The sequence below is a fragment of the Sinohyriopsis cumingii genome, chromosome 1 (genome assembly GCF_028554795.1).
Source record: "Sinohyriopsis cumingii isolate HCF-2022 chromosome 1, ASM2855479v2, whole genome shotgun sequence".
NCBI classification, from domain to species: Eukaryota; Metazoa; Mollusca; class Bivalvia; order Unionida; family Unionidae; genus Sinohyriopsis; species Sinohyriopsis cumingii.
This window is the reverse complement of record NC_142961.1, coordinates 130,461,534-130,477,135: the sequence shown is the minus strand read 5'-3', so window position 1 is coordinate 130,477,135 and position 15,602 is coordinate 130,461,534. Positions and strand designations below refer to the sequence as shown.

The 15,602-nt window shown below is 38.3% G+C and overlaps 1 protein-coding gene across 1 annotated transcript in view; it reads left to right on the top strand.

Annotated features, from left to right (window-relative positions):
• The first annotated feature begins 651 nt into the window (after window positions 1–651).
• The window catches only part of LOC149807858 (nitric oxide synthase 1-like), a 39,101-nt gene continuing 24,150 nt past the window's right edge, over window positions 652–15,602 (top strand). The window contains exons 1-4 of the mRNA XM_089971390.1: window positions 652–746; window positions 8,143–8,287; window positions 10,166–10,270; window positions 10,701–10,750. Of these exons, the coding sequence (XP_089827516.1) occupies window positions 8,168–8,287; window positions 10,166–10,270; window positions 10,701–10,750 (275 nt within the window). The 5' untranslated portion in view covers window positions 652–746; window positions 8,143–8,167. The remainder of the gene's footprint in view (window positions 747–8,142; window positions 8,288–10,165; window positions 10,271–10,700; window positions 10,751–15,602) is intronic.

Here is a 15,602-nt window from a genome sequence, read left to right as displayed (position 1 = left end):
AACTTCCTCGGAAATGTTAGGGCAGAAAACTATAAGGAATTAGTAGAAGACATGTTGATGAAGTATAAGAAACTTGGCTGCAATATGTCTCTAAAGATTCACTTCCTTCATTCCCATTTGGATTTCTTTCCTAGCAACTGTGGTATTGTTAGTGATGAACACGGCGAACGTTTTCATCAAGATATCGCAACAATGGAACAAAGATACCAGGGAAAATGGTCCACTACAATGCTGGCTGACTACTGCTGGACACTCCTCAGAGATGCTCCCGAACAGCTGTACAGGAGACAGGCGAAGAAATCTAAGATGTAGTCAATGACTTGATTTTTTATAGGTAGGCTATTACAGTTGACCTTTTACTATTGGAATGCATTTCGTTATGTAAACATTAATTTCTTGCAGATTACAAAAAAACTAGAGCCAATTTTGCAATTTGACTGTCATATTCGTGTTCAGCACATAAAAATTGATAAGAATTGACTAATTTTATTTCAGTAACATGACTTTTGTAAAAATTTGTTGTCCAGTGTTATTAGTCTTCAGAAGTTTAAATTCACGTAGGCATTGCTAGCCGGGTGAATGAATACGGGATTTCACACAAAAATTAAAATTTTCGGAGCTGCCCATATACACACAAATATTTTGCAGAACGCCCCGTGGAAAACACACGTCTGGAAGAAAGACAAGGATACAACAAATAGTGTTGACAAGCCGAGACGTAAGATTGGATTCCGACAATTAGGCCAGTAAGTAAATCCAGAATCAACCACACAATCTTTTCACTATGCTGCATTTCGTTGACTTGATCCAGTCCAATGTACCTATCTGTTAGAATATGTATTATCTTTGCTGATAACAGTATAAAATACCATTTCTGCAATGCTGTTCTATTGCAAAACGTTGCGCCATATGATACGATAAAAGGAAAACATGTCATTACTTCAATATGAGAAAACTATTGGGATTTTCATTGTCCTGTTTATCGAGTAGAAAGTCTCAAAAGAACTACGCGTTTTCGGAAGACTTGGCGCCTAATAGTGCTTTGATGTTTTCGTAAATAAAATAATGTTACTGAAATAAGACTTCCAAATATGTTCGTGTCGATGAAATCTCTCCAACGCAAAGCAATCTAATGATACATCATAATGTCCAATTGGATCTTTTGTATCAATGAAGTTCGATGCATTGAAAGTTATGAAAATGTAATAACGCTCACAAGGAAATATCGTTTTCTTATGTGTACATGTTATCAAAGTTCTTCCTCTCTGACACTCTTATTTTCATTGTTCATACACTCAGAAGGAGTCATATAAACAATGTTCTTGTGCGTACCAGTGTCCAGCTACATGGAACGAATTGATCATATATTTTAAATACAGTGAATATGTGAGGTCATTCATAGTTGCTCTTAAATTAACATATTCAGAGTACAGTAATATATTTAAAGACTTAATAAACTTTACTTCATTAATTAATGTCAGCATTTTTATGTTTTGTAATTTCATAGTTTTTGCATTTGTAATCTTGTCGTTATATATATTTTTGTGTTATCATATATCTTAAAGCACTTAGAGCTCTAAAGATTAGGCGCTGTCAATAAGTCCGCATTAATTGGATTACTAAGGGGTAGATACAAACTTTGATAGAGTGTCCATTTAATATCTAAGAAACATTTGAAATTATTCATATACATAAATATTATATTTCTAGTTGCACTTCAAATAAACCGCATTTATCTGAGGTTTTCAGTGACGCTATATGAAGCATGATACTATTCACCTTATGTTTCTTCTTTAAATACGTTACCCAATCTTAATAACTTAGAAACACTAGAACTACGTCACCATTTCAGCCCTCCTAGATACTACGTTTAGCTAAGGAGAGCAAACGATTGTCTGCTGACTTATGTTGCGGTCGGGATAAGTGATCTTTTCTTAGGTATAAGGCTTGGCGGCAAAGACTAAGAACCCTTCAGTTACTACTGCGCGTGCATAGACTCACGCTCTCGTCACGATAGACCAAGTGGGAGGAGTTTTCACTTCTAAGGAAAATACTCCCGATCTATATTACCGACTGTTTCTCTTCCTATCACGACACAGTTCTGCCTTTACAATTTGCTTACACATTGTCATCGTCACACATTTAGGGAGCCGAAGCTTCACATTCAGTTCGTGCTGTAATTATTATGCACGTGCAAGTGTATAGCGTTTATCAAAACTCTTAATATATGTGCAATTCCATATCTAACGGGTACATATCAGTGGGTTTCAATTCCAAGATATTCGTAGCGTCCGGACGCCAATTTCATTGTTTGTTTTTGCCTTATATAGGCGGTGTGTTAGCAATTTTCCTCACAGGTAATTGCCTCATAACATCTACTGTCGCACTTACGTTGTATGTATTTATAACGGTGCCTCTGGTCCCTTTCATATGAAGGTTTCGTGTGTGTAATGTAGATAATTTTGTGTGCACATCTGTATTAATTCCGCTCTGGTCGGACAAGTACCGTTTGACTCTCTATACACGGTTTACTCAGTCGCGTATTGCTTATGCATGTTTCTATAGGCGACATTTGAGTTAAGTTATCTGCATAAGCATTCTATTATATTTAAAGAGCATTTTGACACTCGCACGGGTAGCTTACGAGACATCACAATATTGGTCAGGGCTATAATATTTTTACGTGAGCATGTTTTTATGCCCTTTAGAAATTCCATATATGTATGATTTCGTCATTTCTGGTAAATACAGATGAGTTTGCTTTTCCAAGGTATCCTTAACCATGGAATGACACACGTCAATGGCTTTACCTGTACGTACCGTACGTGACATTCCCTATAAGTAGCGGTGTAGTTTTTTATCTCTTTTTTCCCAAGGCAACCGCAATTTGATATAGCTCTGCGCCCACACTTTATTAAATCATTGCATGTGATGCTCACAGGTTTATACTTCTCCTTCTTACAGGTGGTATTGCTATCATGTCTTGCCTGCATCCTTGATCGCTTTATTAGACTTTCTTTTCTGGTTGCGTTTTTCAAGCTCCGAACCGACGTTGCGTTTTAACACACAGGTGCAGGACTACCGTTTTATGTTTTTTTTTATTCTTGTTGTTTTACATATTAAAGCTACGTGCAAAGCGCAGAAAAACAGGTCAGGACGACAAAGTCACCAGCCTGTATGCTGATCGTTCCTCTGTGTGAGACTTTCTGGCGGACAAACCAGATAAATCCATTTATCATTCAGCCACTAAGCTCCTGACATTGACACGCTCTGAAATACAACTCCGGTACCAAATGCACCGCCACGAGACTACATTTTGGCAACTTCCTCTACCTTTCCTCCTCGGCGTTTGACCTTTTCCTATTATGCAACAGCGAAGAACAGCTAACAAAGAGCCAAGTTCTCTCTCACTCAGCAGACTTACGTACAGGTTATATGGACCAAACATCCAATAACCCAACCATAATTGGTGATCCTCAACATATCATACCAATACAGATCGCGTATTGCCGTTGCGTCCGGCCTACTCCATATACTGGGGTTCACAAAGGGCTAAACTATCGATAGTACGTACTCAGTAACTAATATCCCGGCTTCCTGTACGTTAAAACCGACTTTAGCAGACATGTGGAGGGTCCTATCAAACCGTCATACTACCTCGAGGCACTCATCCGACACGATGCCAGGAATCGTTCCTTACGCTTCAACAGATGTCGCTTCATAATTTCTCTACACTCTGCCACTAGAAGAGACTCTTTAGTCAGCGACTGTCTCGAAGTCAATTAAAAAAAGCGTTTTAAGAGTTTATTGAGCAGCAGACCTAGTCGCTCTTCGCCAGTTAAGTCTCAAGCATTACAGGGGAACGTAGCTTCACCTCATGCAACAAAGATTATGCTACTTGTTCTACATTGCTGTCATCTATTATACAGTATCCGATGGCATGGGAGGATTCTACAGTATTCGATATTTGGAAAGATTCTGCCTTCAGAGCCTCCAATGATGACGTTTATTTACCTTTAGCTCCCGTTTTTATATCCTTCTCCTACTCAGTCAACAAACTTGAGTTACAGCATCTGTTGATATCACGACGGAACAATTTCAATTATTTCCATAATCTGGGAGAGTTAGAGTCATTCTGACTCACATTCATCATCAGTTCGTCGGCGGTTCTACCTTTACACACACCAATCTTTCAGTTGGACATCAGAGCAGTTGAAAATGATATGGCCACTTTTGGGATGACAAAGGCACACTCCATACGCATGGACTGGATGGCCTCTAATGACATTCGGCAGTCAGTGCGCAATATTGTTGCCCTGACTTCGATGTTGGACTTCGTCTTAATGGCTATATTTCAACAGAAAGAATAAAGCTTAACTACTCCCACTCCGGATACCTCATGGCATGCAGATCTCAAGAATGGCCCGTTTACTGAATAGAGCCGCTCAACACACTTTGGCTAATGCTGTAACCGCAGCTACCAAACTAAAATTGGCAGAACGCAACCTAATGCTTTCTGGCTGCACTTTTCTGAAGAACCATCATAAGGCCAAGCTAAAAACAGAACTTTTATCCTATGTTACGTCCAGATTAAAGATGTCCACAATCAAGCCACGCAGGAAATCAATTTCCCTACCTACCACAATCACAGCATCGATACAGGGATATAACGGTAAACCAACAAAAGTGCCCAGGGAAAACTCATAGTAAATGAACCTCTGAAAACAGTCCCATCGAAACTCCATCCAGCGAAAGCCACAGTGCTTGCATACCAAAGCGGATCTTGCACAACAAGGCCCTATCTCTCATTAGGCAAATGACATTCGACCTAGGCACCTTGAATCAATTCATTCACGCCCCTTCGTTCTCAATGGAACCCCACATCGTATTTTGAAAGCCATCCATGAGGGAGACTTTGCCATCAGTGTTGATTTAATTGGTGCATACTTTCATGTCCCTATTCACAAGGCTTACAGGACGTTCCTGCTAATCGACTATAGCATCGTATACCAATTCAGGGAACTCACACAGGGGCTCGACATCGGCTCATGGGTCCTCACGTGTTACCAATCTGGACTTCTCGTCCTAAAGGTGACAAAATCCGACCTAGTACCACCTCAACAACTTGTTCACATAGATATTTGAGCTCAATACACAGGCAAAATATTTCGTCTCTCGCAGGGTCTGGCATCGAAATCGAAGCCATGTTATCATCTTTCCTTCTGAGACATTCTATCCGCAAGAGAATTCCTTTGCCTACTAGGCTTGCTCAAAGCGAGGCGGACCTCACTGTCATAGGTAGCCTTCCTATGCACCCATTACAAATGAATCTTCTGCCGGAATGGAGGCCTAATGTTTGCCCACTGGACCATTCTCTCATCATATGGACATAACTGAGGCACCGTTCGTGGAATTGGGGAAACCTAACTTGGATCATGGCGGGTATACGTCTACAATTACAACTGCCCGAGATTACCGTCTGTACAGATGCTTAGGATCCAAACTACTACCATCCAATCTGGAAGCCAGCGATGCATCCTCTCTCCGTGGAGAGTCTATGGAGATGACTGCCGTTGTGAAAACCTTTCACTAGTGGTAGGAATATTTGCTTGGCAAGGGAGTTCTCATTCTGTCCTACATCTATATAATGTTGACTTAACTCAAGCAACAAGAAGGAGCCAAATCAAACAGTGCTGACGATTCTCTAACGAAAAGGAGGAACAAAGTCCCAAGACCTTGACGCCCTGTTGTGTGACTTTCTAAAGTGATGTTGTCAAAGACAAATCCATGAACATGTTCTCCATATTCTAGTACTCCTAACGTACGGACAGAATCTTTGTCCTCGAACAATCAAATAAAACAATTGGAATGGTCTCTTCGTTCCTCGACTTTCATTCATATATACCCGATGGGCCTAACCTCTGGTAGACATGTTTGGGACAAGGTGGAGTAACAATTGCCAATATTATATTTTCATTCTCGGATTTAAAGCTTGACACTTTATCGATAGATTTGAATCGGCTTGGACGCATACACATACCTGCAACATCTCTGATTCCAAATGTCATATAGAAGGAAAGAAATTCAGAGTGTCGCATGATCCACGTATCAAAACAATAGTGGTATAAGTGCTTAATCAATGACAACTTCATCAGTCTCTCAACGGGAAATCCTCGGAAAATTTGGACTTTCCTTCATCTTCATAAACGACTACGACGGCAGTTGTTTCATTCCTACTCAGAGCTATGGAACCTGCACGTCTGGAAAACATTAAGCAGGCCCTCAGAAATTAATTATTCTCAAAGCCAGTCGTGGAGAGAATCACTCTAGCAAGACGACTCTCCACTCTGAAAGCATATGAAGGCACATGGTATGTTTTTACCCAGTGGTGCACAAACGAATACAGGCATCTATTCCGCAAATAGCTAACATGATCTGGCTTTTCTAAGACGGTTAACACCGACAATATTAAAAGGTTACCGCTCTGAGATCCTTTCTTCATTACGGAAGAGACGATATATAACAAAAGAAAGGCTTATCCGACCTACTAGTCAACTTTGAATATACACGGCCGAAAACGTTAAACCTATGCCCATGTAGAACATATCTTGGTTATAAACCTGACTGAACAATACACATTTTAAACCAGCTTCAAGGGCATCTCAGGCATACCTTTCCTACAAGACTTCCTACTGAAAGCATACGAATTCACATGGTACGCTTTCACTCAGTAATGCAGAAATGAACAGGAATCTGTACCTCAAATACCTAACTTCCTCTGACTCTTCGAAGGATAGCACAGAGTACGATGAAAGGTTACCGTTCTACTATTGTTGACTCCTTTGTTCATCACCAAAGAATACGATAATGGACAAAACAAAGACTTATCCGACCTACTCGCGAACTTTGGGTATACACTGCTAAAGACATTAGCTGTGTCCAAGTGGAACACAACTTTTGTGTTAACCTGGTTGAACAAGACACGTTTTAAACCAATTGCAATGGCATCTCAGACACACCTTTTCTGCAAGATTTGTTTTCTAATAATGTTAACGACATACTTACCCAATCAGCTGATCCGTATTACATGAAGTTCCGACAAGACGGTTCAGTCTTACTCATGACGGCATCCACTTGTATCGCCATGAACCACCTCCATTCCACGGATAACCAGTCCTTCGTCATGAGACCTCTGTCTCGTCTAGAAACATTAGTTTGGTCTGTGATGTGGCAATGTAATAGAAAAGAACCGTTACATTGGAGGAGATTATTCCTCTTACTACCTTTCAAGACAATACAGAAGGATATATGAAGACAGACTATCTCGTCCTGGACTAAGTGACTGAGTCGCTCGGCATATAAGAAAATAACCACGGCTCAAATGAACTTATTTGGGCTCCCAATGTTAGTGCAGTTGCCACCAGCCGTACATTAGGGTGGAACTGTTCGTTGACAGACATCATTCAAGCTGTGGGGTGGAGAGCGGGGTCCACATTCGCTAGCTTTTTTCTCTGATATCTCTCATCCAAGAGGGCCCAATTCGATCTGGAAAGCTTTATATCCGCAGCTCAACAGGTCACCCTTTCAGGCCCATAAGCAGCTTCTGAAGACACTGATTCTCAACTTCCGCTGGATTTAACGGTGGGGGGGGGATTGTTTCCTTATTTTAAGCCGCTCCCCTACAGATGGTATCCCCTCCAGTCAAGTTTCCAAGAAACTATGTCACATACCTTAGGTAGATAGTATTCTCTTAAGGTATTATGATTGGGTAACGTATTTAAAGAAGAAACCAATTTTTCCTAGCAAAATATGTTTCTTCAAGAATATTTACTCATTCGTGATACATATAAACCCTCTCAACCTCCGCGCAGTTGCATCCATAGACAGCTTTGCCATTCGCTACAGTAGAAACTGAATAGTTCATGGTCCTTAGAATTTGCAGCCATTTCTTATACCAAATGGGAAGTCACTCTTCCCGACCGCCACGTAGTTCGGCAGAATACTGTTTGCTCCCTTTTAGCTAAACGTAGTGTCTGGGAGGACTGGATTTGCAAGTTAGTAGCTGTTCTCCTAAGGTATTATGATTGGGTAAGTAGTTTCGACGAAACATATTTTACTAGGAGAAATTGGTTTCATTCACAGTGCGGTGAAATTATCTGTTCATTTTATGGGAAAAGCTCTTGCGAGAAGAGTAAAATGCACCATTCTGTATGCCACGGAGACCGGAAAGTCGGAAGGATTTGCTAGGACACTCTGCCAGATTTTCAAGCATGCATTCAATGCAAAGGTTTAAATATTTTCTGAAATTACGCACCGTTTTATACAACATAATGTCACATACACCAATGTAACCTAACACAAAACTATGTAATATAGCTTCAGATTCTTGCTTCAGATCCTTCGTTATCAGACATAAAATAAATAAATATCTCTGAATATACATTTTTATTTACTGAAAGTAACCCATGGTATATGATATATCAGTGAACGTCCTCACTTAGTGTTTATAATGAATACCCGTGTAAGGTCCTATGTGCGCACTTCCGCTGGATTTACCGGTGGGGTGATTGTTTCCCTATTTTAAGCCGCTCTCATACAGTTGGCATTCCTCCAGTCGAGTTTCCGAGAAACTATGTCACATACCTTAGGTAGATAGTATTCCCTTAAGATATTATGATTGGGTAACGTATTTAAACAGTATTCATATGATAGCGTTCCATCTCACATGATAAACAGGAAACTCAAAGATAAACTATAAGTTCCTAGTATCTGTTATAAAGGAACAACAATCCCCGTCAGCCCATAATACACTTGCTTAAAAGACTTAGAAACCGCTTAGCAGCATATACGTGTTCAAAAACTTGAGATTTGATCACCAATATCAAGCAAAAAAAATTCCTGTCAAGGATTTTTTAGTTATTTCGAAACAGTCTGCAGAAAAGCATAGGTCCAAACGTATTAGGAATTTGTCATATGAACAAAAAGGAGTATTGTTTGCAAATATTTTAGTGCGAAGAAGAAAACCTCGTTTGGTACGTATAGCATGAAATCTGTCCTAATTATCAATAAATATCTATGCAATGCAAATGAAGATTAAATCTGAGCTCCAATCAAAGAAACCATCAATGTCCTTAAGTCCAATCGATGGTTATTTCGTCAGTCTTCCCGAATTTAAAGCATAGGGCTTAGGAGGACATCCATAATTAATGCTTAGAAAGAATTAGTCAATGAATCATTTTTATTTTACAATTAAGTTACATTTTATAACAAATAAAATATCAGGTTTGAAAAAGCTTCTATTAATTTGAACTGTTCTGGTTAGTACTTTGAATAGTACTTTGAATAAAGTGAATATATGATATGTGAAGCATGTCGACTCTCGTTGGTCCTGATCTTCTCTCAGTTTTAAATATTCACAGTAAAATATACGCGTCTTTTGAAATAAAATACATTGAGTCTTACTTTCTCGCTATTGTTATATAAACCACATTAAGCATATAAGACTGTAATTTATACCATTGTCGTTTTGTGCCAGTGTCTTCAATAGGATATGCATCCAGTTTCATCGAATTTGTGATATACTTCCGAAGAGCTTCATTCGGTACACATGTTGAATGAACCCAGCCGTATGCTTAGCTTCGTTGGACCCATATTCTCAACGGTTATATTCTGTCTTGCTAAAGTTACACTGATGCAGAAAGTAGGATCAATCTAGTCATCTCGAAATAGAAACGATACATCAGTGTTTTGCTGACATTCGAAAACCTAACCAACCTCTCCTTTTTGAAAATCATTGTGATTCATGTAGTTATTGGCAGGCCACAACATATAGCTACACTGATATATAAGGAAATGATAGTTAACGGCATGAGTGAAGGATCGTATAGAATTCAATTCACCCTTCAATATTGTCTTTCGCAAGATGACACCATGGCAACATAGGCGCTTGACTGTCTCTTTGATACCAAAAATTTCGTACCTTATCAAAGGATTGAAACAGAATGCGAAACAAAATTCCGTAAAATAAATGCGCTATATTGTACTGTTTAAAATAATATTATTGCCTAATAGTGCAGTGTCTGACTTGTTTGTGTTAATATCTGAAGGGCTCAAGCGATTTCTTTATACTGTTTATTCGCTTTACGTGATGTTGATTTCCCTGCAGGTGCTATCCATGGATGAATATGACTACGTTGATCTTGAACACGAATCACTTTTACTGATCGTGACCAGCACATTTGGAAATGGAGATCCACCTGAAAATGGACAGGTAAGCATAGATAAACACTCATGCTTTGTAAGCATGTGTCTAATACGTATACATATTTTGGAATGATTCAATGAAAAAAGGTAATTTCTAAGCAATGTGAGAAATGATCAAATTTACCTTTTAATGTTGGACAATGTAAGAACAGGTAAAACGGTATTTTCAGAATTGATTTGTATTGACTAAATAGAAAAGTCTTTATTTTCACCCTGAAATACGCATCTCTATTTGTTTTAATGTTTCTTATGTTTCATTGTTTATTGTCAAATTATATAATATCATCGTTTTCAGTCATATCTAGATTTATACTTATTTTATTAACAACAGGTTTGTTAATGGTCATAAGTTAACGTATTAGCCTACTAAAAATATACCACTCAACCGTCTTTATTATTATATGTGTTTAATATATTTATTACTTTGTGTTTTTCAGGTATTTGCAAAGACTTTACTTGAAATGAAACATCCAGAGCGCCAGCACAAGTAAGTATTGAAGAGAAATAATAATACATGTTCACAATGTATAATCAAATTAGCTATGGTTTGGTGGAATATACTGGCATATATTTGTTCGTCATCTGTCACGTTTTCATTTCATCTCATGAATCCTTAAAGTATTGTTCGGAAACCGGGTATGCTTGTGAACAAGGGGAAGCATTATATCCTGCAAAAAACGGGGTCTGTTAGAGAGGAAATGGAAATTTCTAATTTGTGTTGCTCACGTATCTCCAAACAACTCTCCAAACCAATTTTGAGATGATTTTGTTATACAGTGTGGCACAGAAAATCAAGCAAGACCTACTGTAGATGCGGCTGTGTCCGATTACTATTTTTGAAAATTTTGTGTCTGTCCGTTATACATGTCTCTAGTTAAAATCTCCTGGAGTATTCTGCACATGTTCAAAAAACCTGGCAAGCCTGGGTACCATTTCAAGAGGTTATGTCGTATATAAGATTTTGTTTTGTAGTATTAGTACTTTTAGAGCAATCATACCAGGTTTGAACGTTGAGGTGATAATTACCATTCACGTAAATGTTAGGGGTGTGATAACGAAATTTAGTACATTCCTGTATTTAGACTAGATCGCATGTGTTATAAAATATCAATCATTGCATAACTTGCATTTGAGTCGTATCCACATGTGTGTGCATGTATGTTATGTATGTATCCATGTATGTATGCATGTATGTATGCATGTATGTACCTATGTATCTATGTATGTATGAATGTATGTATGTATGTATGTATGTATGTATGTATGTATGTATGCATGAACGCATACATGCAAGTATGTGTGCATGTATGCATGTATGTATGTATGTATGTATGTATGTATGTATGTATGTATGTATGTTTGTGTGTGACTCTATATGTAAGGATGTATCCATGTATGTGTATGTATGTAAGTATGTATGTATGCATGCATGTATGTATGTATGTATGTATGTATGTATGTATGTATGTATGTATGTATGTATGTATGTATGTATGCAAGAATGTATGTATGTATCTCTACTACAACATAGATTACATTAGGTTAATCAAATTCAGGATGGAACGTAACAAAACAACAGATAAGAATAACAAATATATGAAAACTAGATTCGGTCTGTATGTGTGTATGCACGTACCTACATTTGTATATACGTTCGTATGTATGTTGTACGTATGTATGTATGTATATATGTATGTATGTATGTATGTATGTATGTATGTATGTATGTATGCATGTATATGTGCTTGTATGTATATGTATGTATGCATGTATATATTTACGTATATATGTATGTATGCATGTATGTATGTACGTACGTACCTACGTGCGCACGTACGTACGTACGTATGTATGTATGTATCAATGTATGTATATATGTATGTATGTATGTATGTATGTATGTATGTATGTATGTATGTATGTATGTATGAATGTATGTATATATGAATGAATGTATGTATGCAAGTAAGTATGTATGAATGTATGTATGTATGTGTGTATGTATGTATGCATGTATGTATGTATGTATGTATGTACATATGTATGTATGTATTTACGTATGTATGTACGTGTGTGTGTATATATGCATGTATGTATCCATTTATGTGTGTATGTATGTACGTATGTATGTATGTATGCAAGTATGTATGTATGTATCTATGTATGTATGCATGTATGTCTGTATATATGTATGTATGTATGCATTTATGTCTGTATGCATGTTTGTGTGTGTCTGTATATGTAAGGTTGTATCCATGTATATGTGAATGAATGTAAGTATATATGGTTGTATGTATGTATGTATATATGTATGTATGTATTCATGTATGTATGTATGTATATATGTATGTATGTATGTATGCATGAATGCATGTATATATGTATGTATTTATGTGTGTGCATGTATATGTCTTTAAGTATCCATGCATGTATGCATGTATGTATGCATGTATGTATGTATGTATGTATGTATGTATTTATGTATGTATGTATGCATGAATGAATGCATGCATGCAAGTATGTATGTATGCCTGTATGCATGTATGTATGTATATATTTATTTGTGTGCATGTATATATATTTAAGTATCCATGCATGTATGCATGTATGTATGCATGTATGTATGTATGTATGTATGTATGCATGTATGTACGTATGTATCTATGAATGTATGTATGTATGTATGTATGTATGTATGTATGTATTTATGTATGTATGTATGTATGTGTCTGTATATGTATGGATCTATCCATGTATGTGTGTATGTATGTATGAAGGTATGTATGTATGTATGTATGTATGTATGTATGTATGTATGTACTTATGTATGTATGTATGTGTGTATGCATGTTTCTATCTCTACTACAACAGAGATTACATTAGGTTAATCAAACTCAGGATGGTACGTAACAGAACAACGGATAAGAATAACAAATACATGAACACTAGTTTCGGTCTGTATGTGTGTATGCACGTACCTACATTTGTATATACGTTCGTATGTGTGTATGTATATATGTATGTATGTATGTATGTATGTATGTATGTATGTATGTATGTATGTATGTATGTATCTAGCTATGTATGTATCTAGCTATGTATGTATGAATGCATGTTGTATGTATGTATGTATGTATGTATGTATGTATGTATGTATGTAGGAATGTATGCATGTATCTATATATGTATATATGTATCTATGCATGTTTGACTGGCTAAATCTGTTTCCTCTTCAACAGAGACAACATAAGAATACTCAAATTTAGGGTAATACATGATCATGAAATACAACATAAAAGTGACAAAAATACAACAGTAGTACTGTGTCACTAGAGTATTGACAAAACGAAATATCTTAATGCCTGCAATTATGGACGTTTGTAGTTAGATCTAATTAGCATTCGGCTTAGCATGGCACTGATCTTTTGACAATTGCTTGATGATGTTAATATTTCGAAAATGTTAATACGTCTATATCGTTATGTTATTAACACTAACTTTGCAATAATAATGAAAAGGAAATGGGAAACTTAAACCAGTGTTTCTATATATGTAGTTCTTTCTACATGACACATGTGATTATGCATATGTATAAATAAATAAATAAATAAATATATATATATATATATATATATATATATATATATATATATATATATATATATATATATATATATATATATAACATTGGCGGTTCAAGCTCGAGAAACCACACGAATAGTGTCATTGAACTGTCGTCTGTTTCAGGGTATTGGCATGTTATACTGTGACTGTGCAGGCCTATGCCCGAGTGAGAGTCCCTATTGCAGTTGGTGCTGACATACTGTAAAATCTGAGTTACTGGGGTTGCTGCCGCACTTTTCTTTCTCTCACGTTTCTCTGCTGCCAACTGGCATCTCCTCGCATCAGCGACTGCAATGCCCTTGCTTAACATCAGTCTCCAGGTGCCACAGTCCTTGGCCAGCACTTCCCAGCCGTTGGGTGAAATGTCGCATCCCTTCATGTCCCTCTTGCACACATCCTTGAAACGGAGTGAGAGGCATCCTACTATTCTGGTACCAGTGGCCAGCTGTCCATATGGGATGCCCTTTAACAGCCACCCATCCTCCATTCGTTGGACGTGTCCCAGCCATGAAAGGCGGCGTTTGATCAGCAGAGAGTACATGGCGGGTGTACTTGCACACTGCAGGATCTCGCTGTGTGGGACACGGTCTTGCCAGCTGACTTTAAAGATGTGTTTTAGGTACCGTTTATGGAAGAAGTTGAGCCTGCGCTCTTGCCTCATGTAGGTGATCCAGGTCTCACTTCCATATTGAATGGTGCTGCGAACGCAGGCCTGGTAGACTTGAATCTTGGTATGCTTTGTCAACGCGTTGTTTTCCGACACCCTCTTTGTTAGTTGTGACATGATGGTGTTTGCCTTTCCACGCCATCTGTCCAGCTCCACATCAAGCGAGAGAGTGTTGCTGATGGTTAATCCCAGGTCAGTAAAGTTGTTGACTGATTCCAGGGTGACACCGTCAATTTTGATGGAAGGGGCAAAGGTGGTATCTTGCATTCTAACTTTTGTCTTTTCCAGGCTGATGGTGAGCCCAAACTCTTGTAGGCATCAGCGAAACGGTCTCATAGTCTCTGGAGGGCTTCTTCATTGTGGGTCACAAGAGCCGCGTCATCTGCAAAAAGCGTCTCCCTGATGAGCACCGACCTCACTTTAGTCTTCGAACGAAGTCGTACCAGGTTGAACAGCCTCCCGTGTGACCTGGTGTGTTGATATACGCTATCAGTGGACGAGTCGAAAGCGTAGGACAGGTGCAGGGAGTAGAAGATTCCAAAAAGAGTTGACGCCAGCACGCAGACCTGCTTCACGTCGCTGTTGATTGGGAAGGAGGCTGTGGAGGATCCATCATACAGGACTGTTACCTTCATATCGGCATGGAAAAAGATTATCATGCTGCGGAGTTTTGGAGGGCAACCAATCTTACTGAGAAGTTAAAAAAGGCCCTTCCTGCTGAACAGGACAAAGGCCTTGTGAGGTCGATGAATATCATGTAGCGTGGTTGACCTTGCTCTCTGTTCATTTTTTTTTTGGAGTTGTCGCAGTGAGACGATCATGTCTGTCGCCGGCCTGCCTTATCTGAAGCCGCACTAGGATTCCTGGTACACACGGTCCGCCAGCAGCTAAAGCCTGTTGAGTATGATCGGGCATACACTTTACCAACGATGCTCAGGAGCAAGATCCCTCTGTAATTATTAGAGTCACTGTAGTCGCTCTTGTTTTTGTAAAGGGTCACAGAAGGGGCATTGCACATGTCTTGGGAGACTGCTTCTTTCTCCCAGCA